The 16,695-nt window shown below is 38.5% G+C and overlaps 1 protein-coding gene and 1 pseudogene across 1 annotated transcript; both read left to right on the forward strand.

Moving 5' to 3' along the window:
- Positions 251–1,195, forward strand: LOC102182812 (olfactory receptor 51F2-like). The gene has a single exon (XM_005689833.2). The coding sequence runs from the start codon at positions 251–253 to the stop codon at positions 1,193–1,195; it is 945 nt and encodes a 314-aa protein (XP_005689890.2).
- On the forward strand, positions 14,884–15,834 carry LOC102172561 (annotated as a pseudogene).

The following is a 16,695-nucleotide window of genomic DNA, read 5'->3' on the forward strand; positions in this document are numbered from 1 at the left end:
AGGTAACAAGTGGGACGCTGGTAAAACTCAGCAGCTCTGGATTTAGTCCTCTGTTTCTTCCCCTAAGTCAACCAAGATTAACTCTAAGCCTAATAAGAGTAAATAATAATGCACTTACACTTAAGAACAAGACACAGTTCATTAGTGATTCTAAATTGTATGATATGTGGAAAGCATGAAATCATTTTTCTTCCCTGTTTTTGTAGGATTTGCTTGTTTTTCCCAGTGAAATTTGCCTCCTTCACTCATCATGCCATCCTTCAATCAGAGCATTTTCCACCCTACAGTCTTCTTTCTTACTGGCATCCCTGGTTTTGAAACCTACCATGCCTGGGTCTTCATCCCATTCTGCTGTCTCTATGTCATTGCTATCTCAGGGAACGGCATGATCTTGTTCATCATCATCACTGAGTCAAGCCTTCATGAGCCCATGTACTATTTCCTCTCCATGCTATCCTTCACAGACCTAGGACTATGCCTTTCCACACTGGTCACCATGGTGGGTATTTTCTGGTTCAACACTCGAGAAATCAGCTTTGATGCCTGCATTGGCCAAATGTTCTTCATCCATGGTTTCACATTCATGGAGTCCTCCGTCCTCCTTGCAATGGCCTTTGATCGCTATATTGCCATCTGTAACCCTCTGAGATATGCCACAATCTTAACCAATTCAAGAATCATCAAAGTGGGCTTTGCAATTGTTATTAGGGGGACAACAGCTCTGATTCCTTTACTCCTGCTCCTTAAGCGTCTGTCCTTCTGTGGAAGTCATGTTCTGCACCATTCATATTGCTTCCACCCTGATGTGATGAAGCTTTCATGCACAGACACCAAGATTAACAGTGCATTTGGCCTGGCCATTGTCATCTCTACCGCTGCCTTGGACTCTGTCTTGATCCTCCTCTCCTATGTCCTGATCATCCACTCTGTGCTCGGCATTGCCTCCTCAGAGGAGCAGAAAAAGGCCTTTGGAACGTGTGTATCCCACATAAGTGCCGTTGCCATCTTCTACATCCCCATGATCAGTTTGTCACTCGTACATAGATTTGGGAAGCATGCCCCTCCCCTTGTACATACTCTCATTGCCAACATTTATCTGCTCATCCCTCCTGTAATGAATCCCATAATCTACAGTGTGAAGACAAAGAAAATTCACAAGGCCATAGTCAAAATGGTTCTTTCTAAAAAAATTTAGAGCCATTTCCTGTGTATTCTTTCATTATGTTGTCTTCTCTGACTGATGTTTGATCATTCCCTAATGTAAGTTGCTATGATACATTAAAATATGTTTATACATGCTTTAATCTTCTGATGATCCAGTAACTTACTATATGCAGAGTTCTAAACAGAATTTTTTGAGAACAGGATGTATGTCTTGTGTATATGTAAGCCACTCACAAGTACTGCACCTGGCATGGAATAGGATCATGCTTAAAATATGTCTGTAAAAGGACAAATTAAACCATGAGTGAGTGAAGTGAAGTTGCTCAGTCGTGTCCGACTCTTTTCGACCCCGTGGATTATAGCCTGCCAGGCTCCTCCATCTATGAGATTTTCCAGTCAAGAGTATTGGAGTGCATTGCCATTTCCTTCTCCAGGGGATCTTCCTGACCCAGGGATTGAACCCAGGTCTCCCCCACTGCAGGCAGACTCTTTACCATCTGAGCCACTAGGGAAGCCCCAATTTAAACCATAAATTGGAGTCAAAATTGTCTCAGCACCTTTAGTGAATGTAGCTATCAAGGCAAGTCTGATATAATTTTGATCAGTAGCAAAGTCTAATTTTCAACAATTCTCAGTTATTGGAAAAGCTTACCATTCCCCCAAATAGACGGTCATGAAAAAACACAATAAACAAGAGGGAATGTGAATTAAAATGGTAATTTTCTAATTCTTAAAAGAGTTCTTCAGCCCCTTTGGTAAATTTTTTAACACTTTAAGTATCTAATATCTAGTGATTCATCTTCTAAATATATGTCTAATTGGGGAAAGTGGGCAAGAATGTTATGATATGTTGTGAGATTCAACATGTTGTTATATGTTGTAATTTATATGATAATTACATCTGAAACTGTAACATCTACTTCTGATGTTACATCTAATATGAAACTGTAACATCTAATATGAAACTGTAACATCTAATATGCAACTGTAACATCTACTTCTGATGTTACATCTAATATGATGTTCTCATCATATTATCTGACATGTACTTCAGATAATTACATCTGAAACTGAACATCTACTTCAAAATATCTGAAAATTAAACATGAACTATCATGAAAAAAGATATAATATAGATAAACATATATATTAAGATAAAAGATTAAAATATAGTGTACTTATCACTGTTGTGTGTATATTTCATTTGAATATACACAAGTGTACACGTACATACATGGAGCACATTTGTTATAAAGGTATGGAAAGATATGTTCCAAATGTCAAAGTTAGTTATTTTTTCATAATTGAGTATTGGCTTAGCTATACTTTTTCTTTACTTCCTGTACTTTAAAAATGTTCAGTAATGAGGTTTCTGTTGTTGCTATTTTTTAACTACAGATAGCAAAATGATCAACTTCCATTTAACAGCTCTCTAAAAACACACAATTTGTTTGTTCTTCACTTTCCACAGGCTCTTTGTTACCAAGGGTCTTCATAGTCTGTCTTCATCCTGCCCACTAGATACATTTAGACTATGACATCTACTTTCCATTTCCATGGGATTCCCTGGTAGCTCAGAGGGCAAAGCATCTGCCCGCAATGTGGGGGGCCCAGGTTCGATCCTTGGGTTGGGAAGATCCCCTGGAGAAGGAAACGGCAACCCTCTCCAGTACTCTTGCCTAGAAAATTCCATGGATGGAGGGGCCTGGTGGGCTATAGTCCATGGGGTCACAGAGTCAGACACAACTGAGTGACTTCACTTGTTGTTGTTTTCATTTCCATTGCATCCTTCACTGCTCTCAGTGTGGTCCAGTATCCAGGCATCAAAAACACTTGAAATTCTTTTATTAAGAGAAGATTCCTCAGCTCCCCTCCTCTCCCACAGAAGTACTTAGATGCTCCTCGGATGGAGTGCAAGAATTTGCATTTTAACAAGTTACCTATAGAATATCACATATATTGCAGTAACACTTTTATAAGAGGTTTTCACGTTTGAATAACACCATGATTAAACCTAACCCTTCAGTTCAGTTCAGTCGCTCGGTCGTGTCCGACTCTTTGTGACCCCATCAATCACAACACGCCAGGCCTCCCTGTTCATCACCATCTCCCGGAGTTCACTCAGACTCACGTCCATTGAGTCAGTGATGCCATCCAGCCATCTCATCCTCGGTCATCCCCTTCTCATCCTGCCCCCAAGCCCCCCCAGCATCAGAGTCTTTTCCAATGAGTCAACTCTTCGCATGAGGTGGCCAAAGTACTGGAGTTTCAGCTTTAGCATCATTCCTTCCAAGAAATCCCAGGGCTGATCTCCTTCAGAATGGACTGATTGGATCTCCTTGCAGTCCAAGGGACTCTCAAGAGTCTTCTCCAACACCATAGTTCAAAAGCATCAATTCTTCAGTGTTCAGCCTTCTTCACAGTCCAACTCTCACATCCATACGTGACCACAGGAAAAACCATAGCCTTGACTAGATGAACCTTAGTCGGCAAAGTAATGTCTCTGCTTTTGAATATGCTTTCTAGGTTGGTCACAACTTTCCTTCCAAGGAGTAAGCATCTTTTAATTTCATGGCTGCAGTCACCATCTGCAGTGATTTTGGAGCCCAAAAAATAAAGTCTGACACTGTTTCCACTGTTTCCCCATCTATTTCCCATGAAGTGATGGGACCGGATGCCATGATCTCCGTTTTCTGAATGTTGAGCTTTAAGCCAACTTTTTTGCTCTCCACTTTCACTTTCATCAAGATTCTTTTGAGTTCCTCTTCACTATCTGCCGTAAGGGTGGTGTCATCGCATACCTGAGGTTATTGATATTTCTCCCGGCAATCTTGACCCTAACCCTTAGCTATAGTCTTTAATCATTTTTCTCTCTCTAACTGAAACCTCCACCTCCTCTCTTTTATTTTTTAAGTTTTAAAATATATTTTCATTTTATTATTTTTTCCTGGTATTGCTGTTTTGTCCCCTTCTTTCAGGTGGCATTAAAGAAATCTTTTTGTTACAGCTAGTTAGGCCTCTCTTCCCTGATTGATTTGAAGCTGTTCATTTTTTTCTTCCAGTTTTACAGAGAAGTAATTGACACACAGCACTGTGTAAGGTTAATGTTTACATCTTAATAATTTAACTTACATACACCATGAAATGATTACCCCAGTAAGTCTGGTGAACAATAACACCTCATATAGGTATAACAATAAAGAAATTAAAAAGAAAATGTTTCCTTTGTGATGAAAACTCAGAATTACTCTTTTAACAACTTCATAGATAACACTCAGAAGTGTTAATTATATATATCATGTTGTACATTACATCCCTAGTACTTTTTATCATCTAACTGGAAGCTTATATTTTTGATTGCCTTCATCCAATCCCCATGTCTGGTGACCCCGGAATGCTTTCTTATTCTATGAGAGTGTTTGGTTTTGAAGTAGAATTGACCTATAACACTATGTTAATTCCTGCTACACAGCATAGTGATTTGATATTTCAATAAAATCGTCATGATAAGTCTAGTTCCTGTCTGTCACCATTCGAAGATGTTATATAATTATTGGCTATATTCCCCCACTGATGCTGAAGCTCCATTGCTTTGGCCACCTGATGTGAAGAGCCAACTCTTTGGGAAAGACCCTGATTCTGGAAAAGATTGAAGACAGGAAGAGAAGGGGACAACAGAGGATGAGATGGTTGGGTGGCATCACTGACTCAATGGACATGAGTTTGAGCAAGCTCTGGACGATGGTTGAAGGACAGAGAAGCCTGGTGTACTGCAATTCATGCAGAGTTGGACATGACTGAATAACTGAAAAACAATATTCCCCATGGTGTATATTTCATACCTGTGACTCATCTATCTTATATCTGAAATCTCCCTCACCAATGTCTTAATTTCCCTCTTCTATTTCTCTCCTCCCCTGACCGTCACACCCCTTCCCTCTGGCAATTACCTATTTGTTTTCTGTATTTATGAATCAGTTTTGATTCATTATGTTTGTTCATTTAAAAATTTTTTAGATTTCACATGTAAATGAAATTATATTGTATTTTTCTTTATCTGACTTATTTTGCTTAACATAATACATTTTGTGTCCATTCCACTGTCTGACTATACACCTCTAAACTGGAAAGATATTTTAACCAGTTGTTTCTTATGCATGATACTCTGTGCACATCATTGTATCAGATAATAAGAGGATTCATAGTTGGTGGTCTCTTTCTATAGGAAGAACATGTAGTAAAGGGAAAATCATTAACCCAGGAAACACTTAGGCCTATATCCTCTTTCTAAATATATACTATTTAACAGAAGAGACCAAACACATATTCAAGTATAAGCAATAAAAGTAGAAATATCATGATTCAAATTTCATGGATGCTCAGTGAAAGTATTGAAAATGGAGAACCATATTTTTCACTGTATTTTAAAATAAATGTGTTAAAGAAAGTTCCCATGAAATTAACATACACTGTAGTAAGAAAGATGACTCAAGGTGTGTGAATTATATATGATTTTGTATAGTATAGTCATGTGTGTTGTTGTGTTAGTAGCTCAGTCATGTCTGACTCTGCAACCCCATGGACTGTAGCCTGCCACGTTCCTCAGTCCATGGAATTATCCAGGCAAAAATACTGAAGTGGGTAGCCCTTCTCCAGGGGATCTTCCTGACCCAGGGATCGAACCTACATCTCTTACATTGCAAGAAGATTCTTTACCATCTGAGCCACAGGGAAGCCCATAGTCATATGTAAAGTAACACAATCCGTTTTAAAGTATACAAGTTTTTTTTCTTTTTTTTAAATATAAATTTATTTATTTTAACTGGAGGTTAATTACTTTACAATATTATATTGGTTTTGCCACACATCAACATGAATCTGCCACAGGTGTACACATGTTCCCCATCCTGAACCCCCCTCCCACCTCCCTCCCCGCACCATCCCTCTGTGTCAGCCCAGTGCACCAGCCCCAAGCATCCAGTATCAATTCATAGAACATTTCCTTAGGATAGTCTTTATTTTTCCTTACAGGAAATACTTTTCTGTTAGCTGTGTTTTTCTGTGAATTCAATGTCATCAACTAGAGACAGGTCTACACATTTTTATAGCTTTTGTATTTATTTATAGACTTTATGAAACAATGCTTTTTTGAGATTATCTGAGCAATGCTAAAAATAATAGCCTGGTTGGAAAATGATGCAAAATTTGAAAGAGTAAGTGATCAAGTATTCTGCTGAGACCTCATAAGCTAATTGAGGGTCTGTTTGAGAATGTTTCCTAAATTGACATTTCTGTATAACTGAGAGATTGTGTCCTAGAGGAAAAATATTATATTTTTATCATTCAGGTTGATACTGCACCAAGCAGGGAACTGCAGCATGTTATTGAGCCTCAAATAAGATGCCTGAAATCTTCAGTTACTTCATAAGGATGTGTAGAAATGTATTTTTCTAGGAAAGGAGAAAGATTTGATTGCATACCTAGCAATTCTATTACGTTATTCAGATACAAATGCTTTTTTTTTTTTTTTTTTTGCTATAGATTTTATTTTATTTTTTTTTAATTTATTTTTAAAATTTTAAAATCTTTAATTCTTACATGCGTTCAGAATGCCTGCAAGGTCTTCTGCAGCAGGGATCCTGCCTCCCTGTTTAGGTTCACTTGCCACGTGCTGTCCCGCCTGCACCCAGGGCTCCAAGCATGCTGAATATGCTGTTAGTCACTTTTCTTTTTCCTGTACTCTGTTCTTCCTTGTCTCCTGACAAACTTGGTGCTGACCCTCCTGCAGGATAAATATATGTCTTTCGATGCCTTCACAATAAATATGTCCAGTTGTCATCATGTTTATGGCTATTTCTTCACTGGACTTTCAGCATTGAGAGGAAAATGACTCGGTTCTTACTCCCTGCATTAACAGCGCAAAACCCTGGCATGTGATACATACTTAACATGCTTTATAAAGAATTAATGACATTTTAAAGAAAAATAAATGGAAAGTATTGTTAGGAATGTACAAAATTCACAGGAGATACTGGAGGCTGATATATTTATCAGCTGGGTGTGGAGTAGTGTGGGGTCAGGGGTGAGGCTATACATAGACCAAGTGGTTTGTTTTGGACTTTTTACTCACAAATTTACTTTTAACAAACATTTACTGGGATACAAATTCAAGGAATGATCATACTAGTCCCTGTATAGAAATGACTAAAATAAGTTTGATGAAGTAGATAGGGAAGGCAGCCCTGAGGGAGAATGAACACTTGGGAAGCTTCATACTCTGGGGCCATAAAAATGTCCACTAGGATTTTTCTAAATAAGAGATTTCATACACTCTACATCTTAGCTGCTTATATATGCCGCCAATCCCTAAGTAGTAAACCTCCCCGCCTCCTGAGACCCCTTCCTGGAAAACAGGGCAGGAAAGAATTTACCTCCATACTGCGTAAGTAGGATTGCTATGTTCAGAGAAAAAGATGAGATTTTACCCACATTGGCTTCTTTAAGAATGAGGAAGATTTTATTAACTGCAAAAAGTACTTTTGATGTTCAAGGAAATTTGTATTTCTGAGGACATAATATTTCTAACTGAGGGTGGGGGGTGGTTTCCATTGGTCTTTGGACCATATGTCTTGCTGCTTAGAATGATTTGTAAGCATGTTCTGGCAATTGTGAGTTTTCTGGTCAATTGTACCACATTTCAAAACCATGTGCAAGGCCAGCTGGCACTATTACTATCATTCACCTCTCATCTCCATACTCATTTACCATTATTAAATGTCTCCCAAGGACTAGTTATTAAACGTTTACAAATGTTATTTTATTTAATCCTTACAAATTAGTGCTTTGATAAGCTACCCATTTCTCAGGAGAAGAAACTTATGTTCAGTGTTCACTTGGAGAACCTCATCTAGTTGTTGGTAGGGCCAGCATTTGAACCTAGGCTTGCCTGACCCAACAGCCATATTAGTATCTTTCTGTAGTTAAAGGAGAGAGAGAAGTCAAGGTATTCAAGTCTAGAACTTGCAGCATACTCTGACAGTGAGACTGGAATATTACCTTCTTGTAAGGAGAAAATTACTATCAATAAATGGAAGGAAGCATATGAAAGTTTACTCTACAGTATTAGGACAGAGTCTTCCATTGAAAAATCTAATATGCACGTGTGTGCACACACATACACACACACACACACTCACTCATTTTGTGGCAATGAAGGAGAGTTCAGTGAGATTTCTTTGTCAGCTTACAACTCTTGGATTTAATTTATATCAAGAAGCATGGATTTTCTTCCTGCACTGGACATCATAGTACAAAGTAATGGGAATATAATGATGAATAAGCAAAAATCCACCTTCCGGTAGATAATTTTTGTTGGAGACACATATTTTCGAATAACCCACAATGGCATAACCACAATTCTAGGTGCTGAAATACAAAAGGATGTGACTCTAGTGGAATTTTTTTCTTCTGACTTGGCTTGGAGAAAGTGATGCCATCAAATATTTTCTAATGTAACTATTTAATGTTAAATGTAAACAAGTGAGATGAATTTACAAATGGTTCATTGCAGCAAGTAATGGGTCTAAAGTATGTTGGCTAGTTCAAAAGAGAAGAGGTGGTCCATCAGTTAAAACAATATGAAAAATTTTTTGCGGTTAGTTTGGTGAAGTAGAAAAAGCCTAGGTTAACTATATTAAAAGGTTCCTGGGGCAGCAAAGAGTCTTGGTGGCAAAGTAGACTGGAGAGATCCTTGACTGCTATAAAAAAGAGATAAAGAGTTTTGACCTCATTTTGAAGGCAATCAAGAGCTTTGTGGAGTGACATGGAGGTGTATTTTTGACAGATCATTTTGGCATCAATATGGAGAACATCTGGAAACTCAGGGCAAGGAAATTACTTATGAGAATTTTGCTAAATTCTGGAAAAATTGATGAGAGTGTTATGTAAAGTGATGGTGAAGGAGCTGGAAAATAAGGATAGTCAATCAAAGAATACTGAGGAAGGTGTAGATATGGAAGTTTGGAGATTAGATGGCCAGGACAACTTGGTAGACAGAATTCTTAAAGAACCTTCAATATTCCTGCCTCTTACACACTAGGTCAGTACAAAACCCTTCCTTTGAGTTTGAGTGGAGCTATGAATGTGGTGGGACACCACTTAGGGAGCTTCAGTTCAGTTCAGTCACTCAGATGTGTCTGACTCTTTGCGACCCCATGAATCGTAGCATGCCAGGCCTCCCTGTCCATCACCAACTCCCAGAGTCTACCCAAACTCATGTCCATTGAGTCGGTGATGTCATCCAACCATCTCATCCTCTGTCACCCCCTTCTCTTCCTGCCTTCAATCTTTCCCAGCATCAAGGTCTTTTCTAAGGAGTGAATTCTTTGCATCAGGTGGCCAAAGTCTTGGAGTTTCAGCATCAGTCCTTCCAATGAATATTCAGGACTGATTTTCAGCCAGCAGGAAAATGGAGACCTGAACACTACATCACAAGCAATCACTCTTGCCTATAACTTGAATGAGTCTGGAAGAGGACACTGAGCTCCAAATGAGAAGACAGCGCTGACTGAAACCTCAAAAAGGAACCAGACTCCAACTATAGGTATGAACCATTACAGAGGCGGAGACCTTTAAAGAGGGCTGAGGGCAGACAAATATTCAATAAGTGGTTCATGCAGAGAAGGAGAGACTGTAACAGTGAGACAAGGTTATTAAGAAAAAGTTTCTTTTTCTTTATTTCTTCCCTTTCTCCCTTCCTTCCTCCCTCCCTGTCTTCTGCCCTCTCTTTTTAAAAAAATTCTCAAAAAATTGCTTAGGTTGAGGAAGAAATTGGAACATTTACAGAATGTGGCAATGCTACAAATGAAAGAGAATGAGACTTTTAAAAAAGAAAGAGGGAAAACTGTTGGAATTATTTCACAGTACAAAAATAGTCCTATATATTCACTTTTTCCTTAGTGTTTAGAAAAAAAAAAACCTATATTCCTTACCCTTTTACTGGTGAAAAGATAATTTGATACTGGGTCCCTGTTACCTTTAAATACTACTTATTAATATTTTTATATTTCACAGTTTAGTGGCATTTTGAAAATACCTGAAGCTACAAACTTTTGATGTGCTTAAAATTTTTTCACAGTTGTTTTAACTTATTAAATCCTGCACAAGAAATCTTCCTGTTCTCAAGGAATCCTTTTTTTTTTCTAATACTTCTGCTATACAACTTTCTAATATTTGAGACAGATAATACTTCCATCTCCTCTCAGAAATCAGATAATAAACTACGTGGATAAGTGGGGAGGGTTATGCAACTTTTATTGATGCATAGTTGATTTATAATGTTGTTTTAGTTTCAGGCAATACAGTGAAGTGATCCTGTTATACATATGTGTATATATTCTCATTCAGATTCTTTTCCATTATAGGTTATTACAAGATACTGAATATAGTTCTTTACACTATATGGTAGGTGCTTGTTGTTTATCTGTTTTATATATAGTATTGTACATTTGTTAATCCCAAACTCCTAATTTATCCCTAGCCCACTTTCCCCTTTGGTAACCAAAATTATTTTTTATTTCTGTGAGTCTCTTTCTGTTTTGCAAATAGGTTTATCTGTATCATTTTGGTGAACTTTTGCACTGTAGTTGAGTGCCCTCCTGAACTTTTCACATACATTAATTTAATCCTCAAAATCATCCTTTGGGTTATGTATATCATGATTACTTTAGAGAGAAAGAAATTCAGACAGTTTAGTAACTTATCATGTAGTTAGTTGACTCAGCCAATAAATATATTCATCTATGTTTGAACACATCAAAGTTTAGAATGAGAAATCCTAAAAAATTTATTGACATGCCAAAAAATTAACATGAAAACACCCATAATTTGGAGAGTTCTATACTCAGATTGTTCTGTTTGTAACTGTCTCAATTGCTTATACTCGCTATATGTTGTGAAAGTTAAAAAGGTACAGTTCAAGTTATGATATTGCAAATAGACTGTATATTTATATATGATATTATCACAACCACTAGTGGGGACTCAAAAAATGTTAGCTGTTTATTAAGATTGGAGATATTCACCCTGGTTGAAAAGAAGTATCCAGGGAATGAAGAAAGGATTTCTTTTGGGGGCCACCAAAAGCTAACTTACTTTATTTACCATATTCAGAATCACTGCGTGTATTGTTCGCTGCTGATCTGATCTAAATTCCACTTACTTCTATAAACAGGTTTTAACAAATATTTAATGATTGTGTATCACATGAATTCAGGAAGTGATGGGTATAATCTCATTTAACAGACATATGATTTAAATAAGACGGGTTGTTATGAGATGTGTTTGTGCACAAACTCTATATTCTTGTGTAATGGTTCATTTTATGTTTTCTGGGATTTTACTAAATGTGATCTTATTTTTATTTTTTAAAATCAATCTTCATGAGCTCCTTATATAATATGGATACTGCCTTGGAATACAAAATGAAGCATGGCAAATGCTAACAGAGTTTTGTCAAGAGAATGCACCGGTCACGACAAACACCCTCTTCCAGCAACAGAAAAGACGACTCTACACATGAATAACACCAGATGGTCAATAAAAAAATCAGACAAATTATGTTCTTTGCAGCCAAAGATGGAGAATCTCCATAGAACCATCAAAAATAAGAATGGGAGCTGACTGTGGATGAAATCATGAATTCATTATTGCAAAAGTCAGACTTAAATTGAAGAAAGTAGGGAAAATCACTAGGCAATTCAAGTATCAGTTCAGTTCAGTTCAGTCCCTCAGTTGTGTCTGACTCTTTGCGACCCCATGGACTGCAGCACGCCAGGCCTCCCTGTCCATTTTCAACTCCTGCAGCTTGCTCAAACTCATGTCCATCGAGTCGGTGATGCCATTCAACCATCTCATCCTCTGTTGTCCCCTTCTCCTCCTGCTTTCAGTCTTTCCCAGCATCAGGCTCTTTTCAAATGAGTCAGATCTTCACATCAGGTGGCCAAAGTATTGGAGTTTCAGCTTCAACATCAGTCATTCCAATGAATATTCAGGACTGATTTCCTTTAGGATGGACTGGTTGGATCTCCCTGCAGTCCAAGGGACTCTCAAGAGTCTTCTCCAACACCACAGTTCAAAAGCATCAACTCTTTGGCGCTCAGTTTTCTTTATAGTCCAACTCTCACATCCATACATGACTACTGGAAAAACCATAAATTTGACTAGATGGACCTTTGTTGATAAAGTAATGTCTCTGCTTTTTAATATGTGGTCTAGGTTGGTCATAGCTTTTCTTCCAAGGAGCAAGCATCTTTTAATTTCATGGCTGCAATCACCATCTGCAGTGGTTTTGGAGCCCAAGAAAATAAAATCTCTCACTGTTTCCATTGTTTCTCCGTCTATTCTCCATGAAGTGATGGGAGCAGATGCATGATCTTAGTTTTCTGATTGTTGAGTTTTAAGCCAATTTTTTCACCCTCCTCTTTCACTTTCATCAAGAGGCTCTTTAGTTCTTCACTTTCTGCCATAAGGGTGGTGTCATCTGCATATCTGAGGTTATTGATATTTCTCCCAGCAATCTTGATTCCAGCTTGTGCTTCATCCAGCCCTGCATTTTGCATGATGTACTCTGCATATAAGTCCAATAAGCAGGGTGACTCTGCATTCAATAGGTATATCTTTCCTTTTCTCCTTTGGCTTTAGCTGCTCTTCTTTATTAATGTGTGACTAAAATCAAATCCCTATGATTATAAAGTTGAAGTGACAAATAGATTCAAGGGGTTGGTTTTGACAGAGTGCCTGAAGAACTATGGACAAATGTTCCTAACATTGTATAAGAGGCAGTGATCAAAATCATTCTGAAGAAAAAGAAATGCAAAAAAGAAAAACAGTTGTCTGAGGATGACTTAGAGATAATTGAGAAAAGAACAGAAGAGAATAGCACAGGAGAAAGGGGAAGACGAACCCAAGTGAAAGCAGAGTTCCAGAGAATAGCAAGGGGAGATAAGAAGGCCTTCTTCAGTGAACACTGAAAAGAAATAGAGGAAAATAATAGAATGGGAATTACTAGAGATCTCCTTAAGAAAATTGGAGACACTAAGGGAACATCTTATCAAAGATGAGCACAATTAATGACTAAAATGGCAAGGACCTAACAGAAGCAGGAGAGATTAAGCAGAACTGGCAAGAATATACAGAAGAACTAAACAAGAACATCCTAATGACCCAGATAATAACTATAGTGTGGTCGCTTATCTAGAGCCAGACATCCTATAGTGTGAAGTCAAGTGGGCCTTAGGAAGCATTACTATGAACAAAGCTACTGGACGTGATACAATTCCAGTTGAGCTGTTTCAAATCTTAAAAGATGATGCTGTGAAAGTGTTGCATTCAATATGCTAGCAAATTTGGAAAACTCAGCAATGGCCACAGGGCTGGAAAAGGCCAGTTTTCATTCCAGTTCCAAAGAAAGGCAGTGTCAAAACTGTTCAAACTACCATACAATTTCACTCATCTCACATGCTAGCAAAGTAATGCTCAAAATCCTTCAAGCTAGGCTTCAAAGTACATGAACTAAGAAATTCCAAATGTACAAGCTGGATTTATAAAAGGCAGAAGAACCAGAGATCAAATTGCCAATACCCTTTGGATCATAGAAGAAAAAAAAAGGACTTCAGAAAAACAACTACTTCTGCTTCATTGACAATGCTAAAGCTTTTGACTCTGTGGATAACAATAAACTGTGGAAAATTCTTAAAGAGATGGGAACACCAGACCACCTGACCTGCCTCTTGAGAAATCTGTATGCAGGACAAGAAGCAACAGTTAGAACCAGATATAGAAAAACAGACTGGTTCAAAATTGGGAAAGGAGTACACCAAGGCTGTATATCATCACCCTGCTTATTTTACTTATATGCAGAGTACATCATTGAAATGCTGGGCTGGATAAGCCACATGCTGGAATCAAGATTGCCAGGAGAAATATCAATAGTCTCAGATATGCAGGTGATACCACTCTAATGGCATAAAGTAAAGACGAACTGAAGAGCTTCCTGATGAAGGTGAAAGAGGAGAGTGAAAAAAATGGCTTAAAATTCAGCATTCAAAAAACTAAGTTCATGGCATCTGGCTCCATCACTTCATGGCAAATAGATGGGGAAAAATAGAAACATGGGCAAGTTTATTATCTCTGGCTCCAAAATCACTGTGGACAGTAACTGTAGCCTCAAAATTAAAAGACACTTGCTCCTTGGAAGAAAAGCTATGGCAAACCTAGACAGCGTATTAAAAAGCAGCAAGGAGGTTAAACCAGTCAATCCTAAAGGAAATCAACCCTGAATATTCTTTGGAAGGTGTGATGCTGAAGCTCCAATACATTGCCCACCTGATGCAAATAGCCAACTCATTGGAAATAACCCTGATGCTGGGAAAGATTGAAGGCAGGATGAGAAGGTGGTGACAGAAAATGAGATGGTTGGATGGCATCATTGACTCAATGGACTTGAGTTTGAGCAAACTCTGGGAGATGGTAAAGGAGAGGGAAGCCTGGCGTGCTGCAGTCCATGACATTGCAATGTCGGATATGACTGAGCAGCTGAATAACAACTGTCTTTTATAAATGTTTACTTGCGAAATAATTTTATGTGAATGCATAGTAAGTGAATGAATACAATTTATTATTTTAGGACACTCAGATTAAATACTTCAGCTTGAGTTCAACATGTCAGCTTTCAAAAATACCACATCCTCTTCCATCATTTTCCTGCTGACGGGTGTTCCCGGGCTGGAAGCCTTCCACACCTGGATCTCCATTCCCTTCTGCTTTCTCTATGCAACTGCTCTCTCAGGAAACAGCCTGGTTCTCTTTGCCATCGTCACTCAGCCCAGCCTCCACGAGCCCATGTATTATTTTCTCTCCATGCTGTCCACCACTGACCTTGGCTTGTCTGTATCCACTCTGGTTACCATGCTGGGTATCTTCTGGTTCAATGCCAGGGAGATCAGCTTTAATGCCTGCTTGTCACAGATGCTTTTCATTCAACTTTTCACTGTCATGGAATCTTCAGTGTTGTTGGCCATGGCTTTTGATTGATTTGTGGCTATCTCCAATCCTCTTAGATATGCCAGTGTCTTAACTGATCTTAAAATAGCACAGATTGGAGTAGCGGTCGTCACCAGGGGGACCCTAATACTGACTCCTATGGTGGTGCTTCTTAGGCCCTTGTCCTATTGCCGCAGCCGCGTGCTCCATCACTCCTACTGCTTCCACCCTGATGTGATGAAGCTCTCGTGCACAGACACCAGGCTCAACAGTGCGGTTGGTCTGACATCCCTGATCACCACTGCTGGGGTGGACTCGATCTTCATTATCCTCTCTTATCTTTTGATTATCAGGACTGTCTTCAGCATAGCATCCTCAGAAGAGAGGAAGAAAGCCTTCAGCACATGCATCTCTCATCTTGGTGCTGTTGCTGTATTCTATATTCCATTGATCGGCCTGTCTTTTGTTCACAGATTTGGGAAACGGGCCCCACCATATGTACATACTCTGATTGCAAATGCCTACCTGTTGATCCCCCCTGTAATGAACCCCATCATCTACAGTGTGAAGACCAAACAGATACGCAGAGCTGTGCTAAAAGCTCTCCATGCCACTGCAATGAAGAAGTAGATGTGTTTCTCAATCTTTTTCTAGTCCTGGGCATCATAAGAAGTGAAAGTCACTCAGTCAGGTCTGACTGTTTGTGATCCCATGAACTGTAGCCTGCAAGGCTTCTCTGTCCATGGAATTCTCCAGGCCAGAATACTGGAGTGGGTAGCCATTCCCTTCTTAAGGGGATCTTCCTGACCCAGGAATCGAACTGGGGTCTCCTGCATTGCAGGCAGATTCTTTACCAGCTGAGCTACCAGGGAAGCCCATGGGCAACTTATAGATGAGTAAAATGCCATTTATAGAAGCAAAAATCTTGAGGCTCATGCTTGGGATGAAAACATCAAAAATATCACTTTAGCTTTAAGTAAGAAGACCCTCAGATAAAAAAGATAAATTTAAGCTGGAAAATCCCTGTTACCAGGTTGCTCAGATAACCCCAATTATATTAATATTTCTTCATTCAAGATGAAAGATTTATAATTACCAAGATCCTACAATCCAGTTTTGGTTTTACATATGGAATTAGTTTTTGTTTTTGATTTTTTAGACAAAGATGGGAATGAAAAGTATATTAACAATTGTAAATTACCAAGTTTTTATCATCTAAACCTGGCACACACAAACTGGCATTGTCCATGGCTATAGAATTGTTCTAAATATGCTTACTTTTCTTTATGCCTATGGCTTCCCTGACCTTTAATATGATGGCTGTTATCATCATCCATACATTTTTTACTGCTTTGTCAGTCATTAAAAATTTTTTGTCAAATATTCTTACCTTCACTTAGCTCTTCAGGTAAGATTTATAACACAATCATTCTGTGAAAATAAGTCTCCTCAGATCACCTCCAAACTCTACAGTTTATTTAGAAGTACTGA

This window comes from Capra hircus, chromosome 15, assembly GCF_001704415.2.
Source record: "Capra hircus breed San Clemente chromosome 15, ASM170441v1, whole genome shotgun sequence".
Classification (NCBI taxonomy): Eukaryota; Metazoa; Chordata; class Mammalia; order Artiodactyla; family Bovidae; genus Capra; species Capra hircus.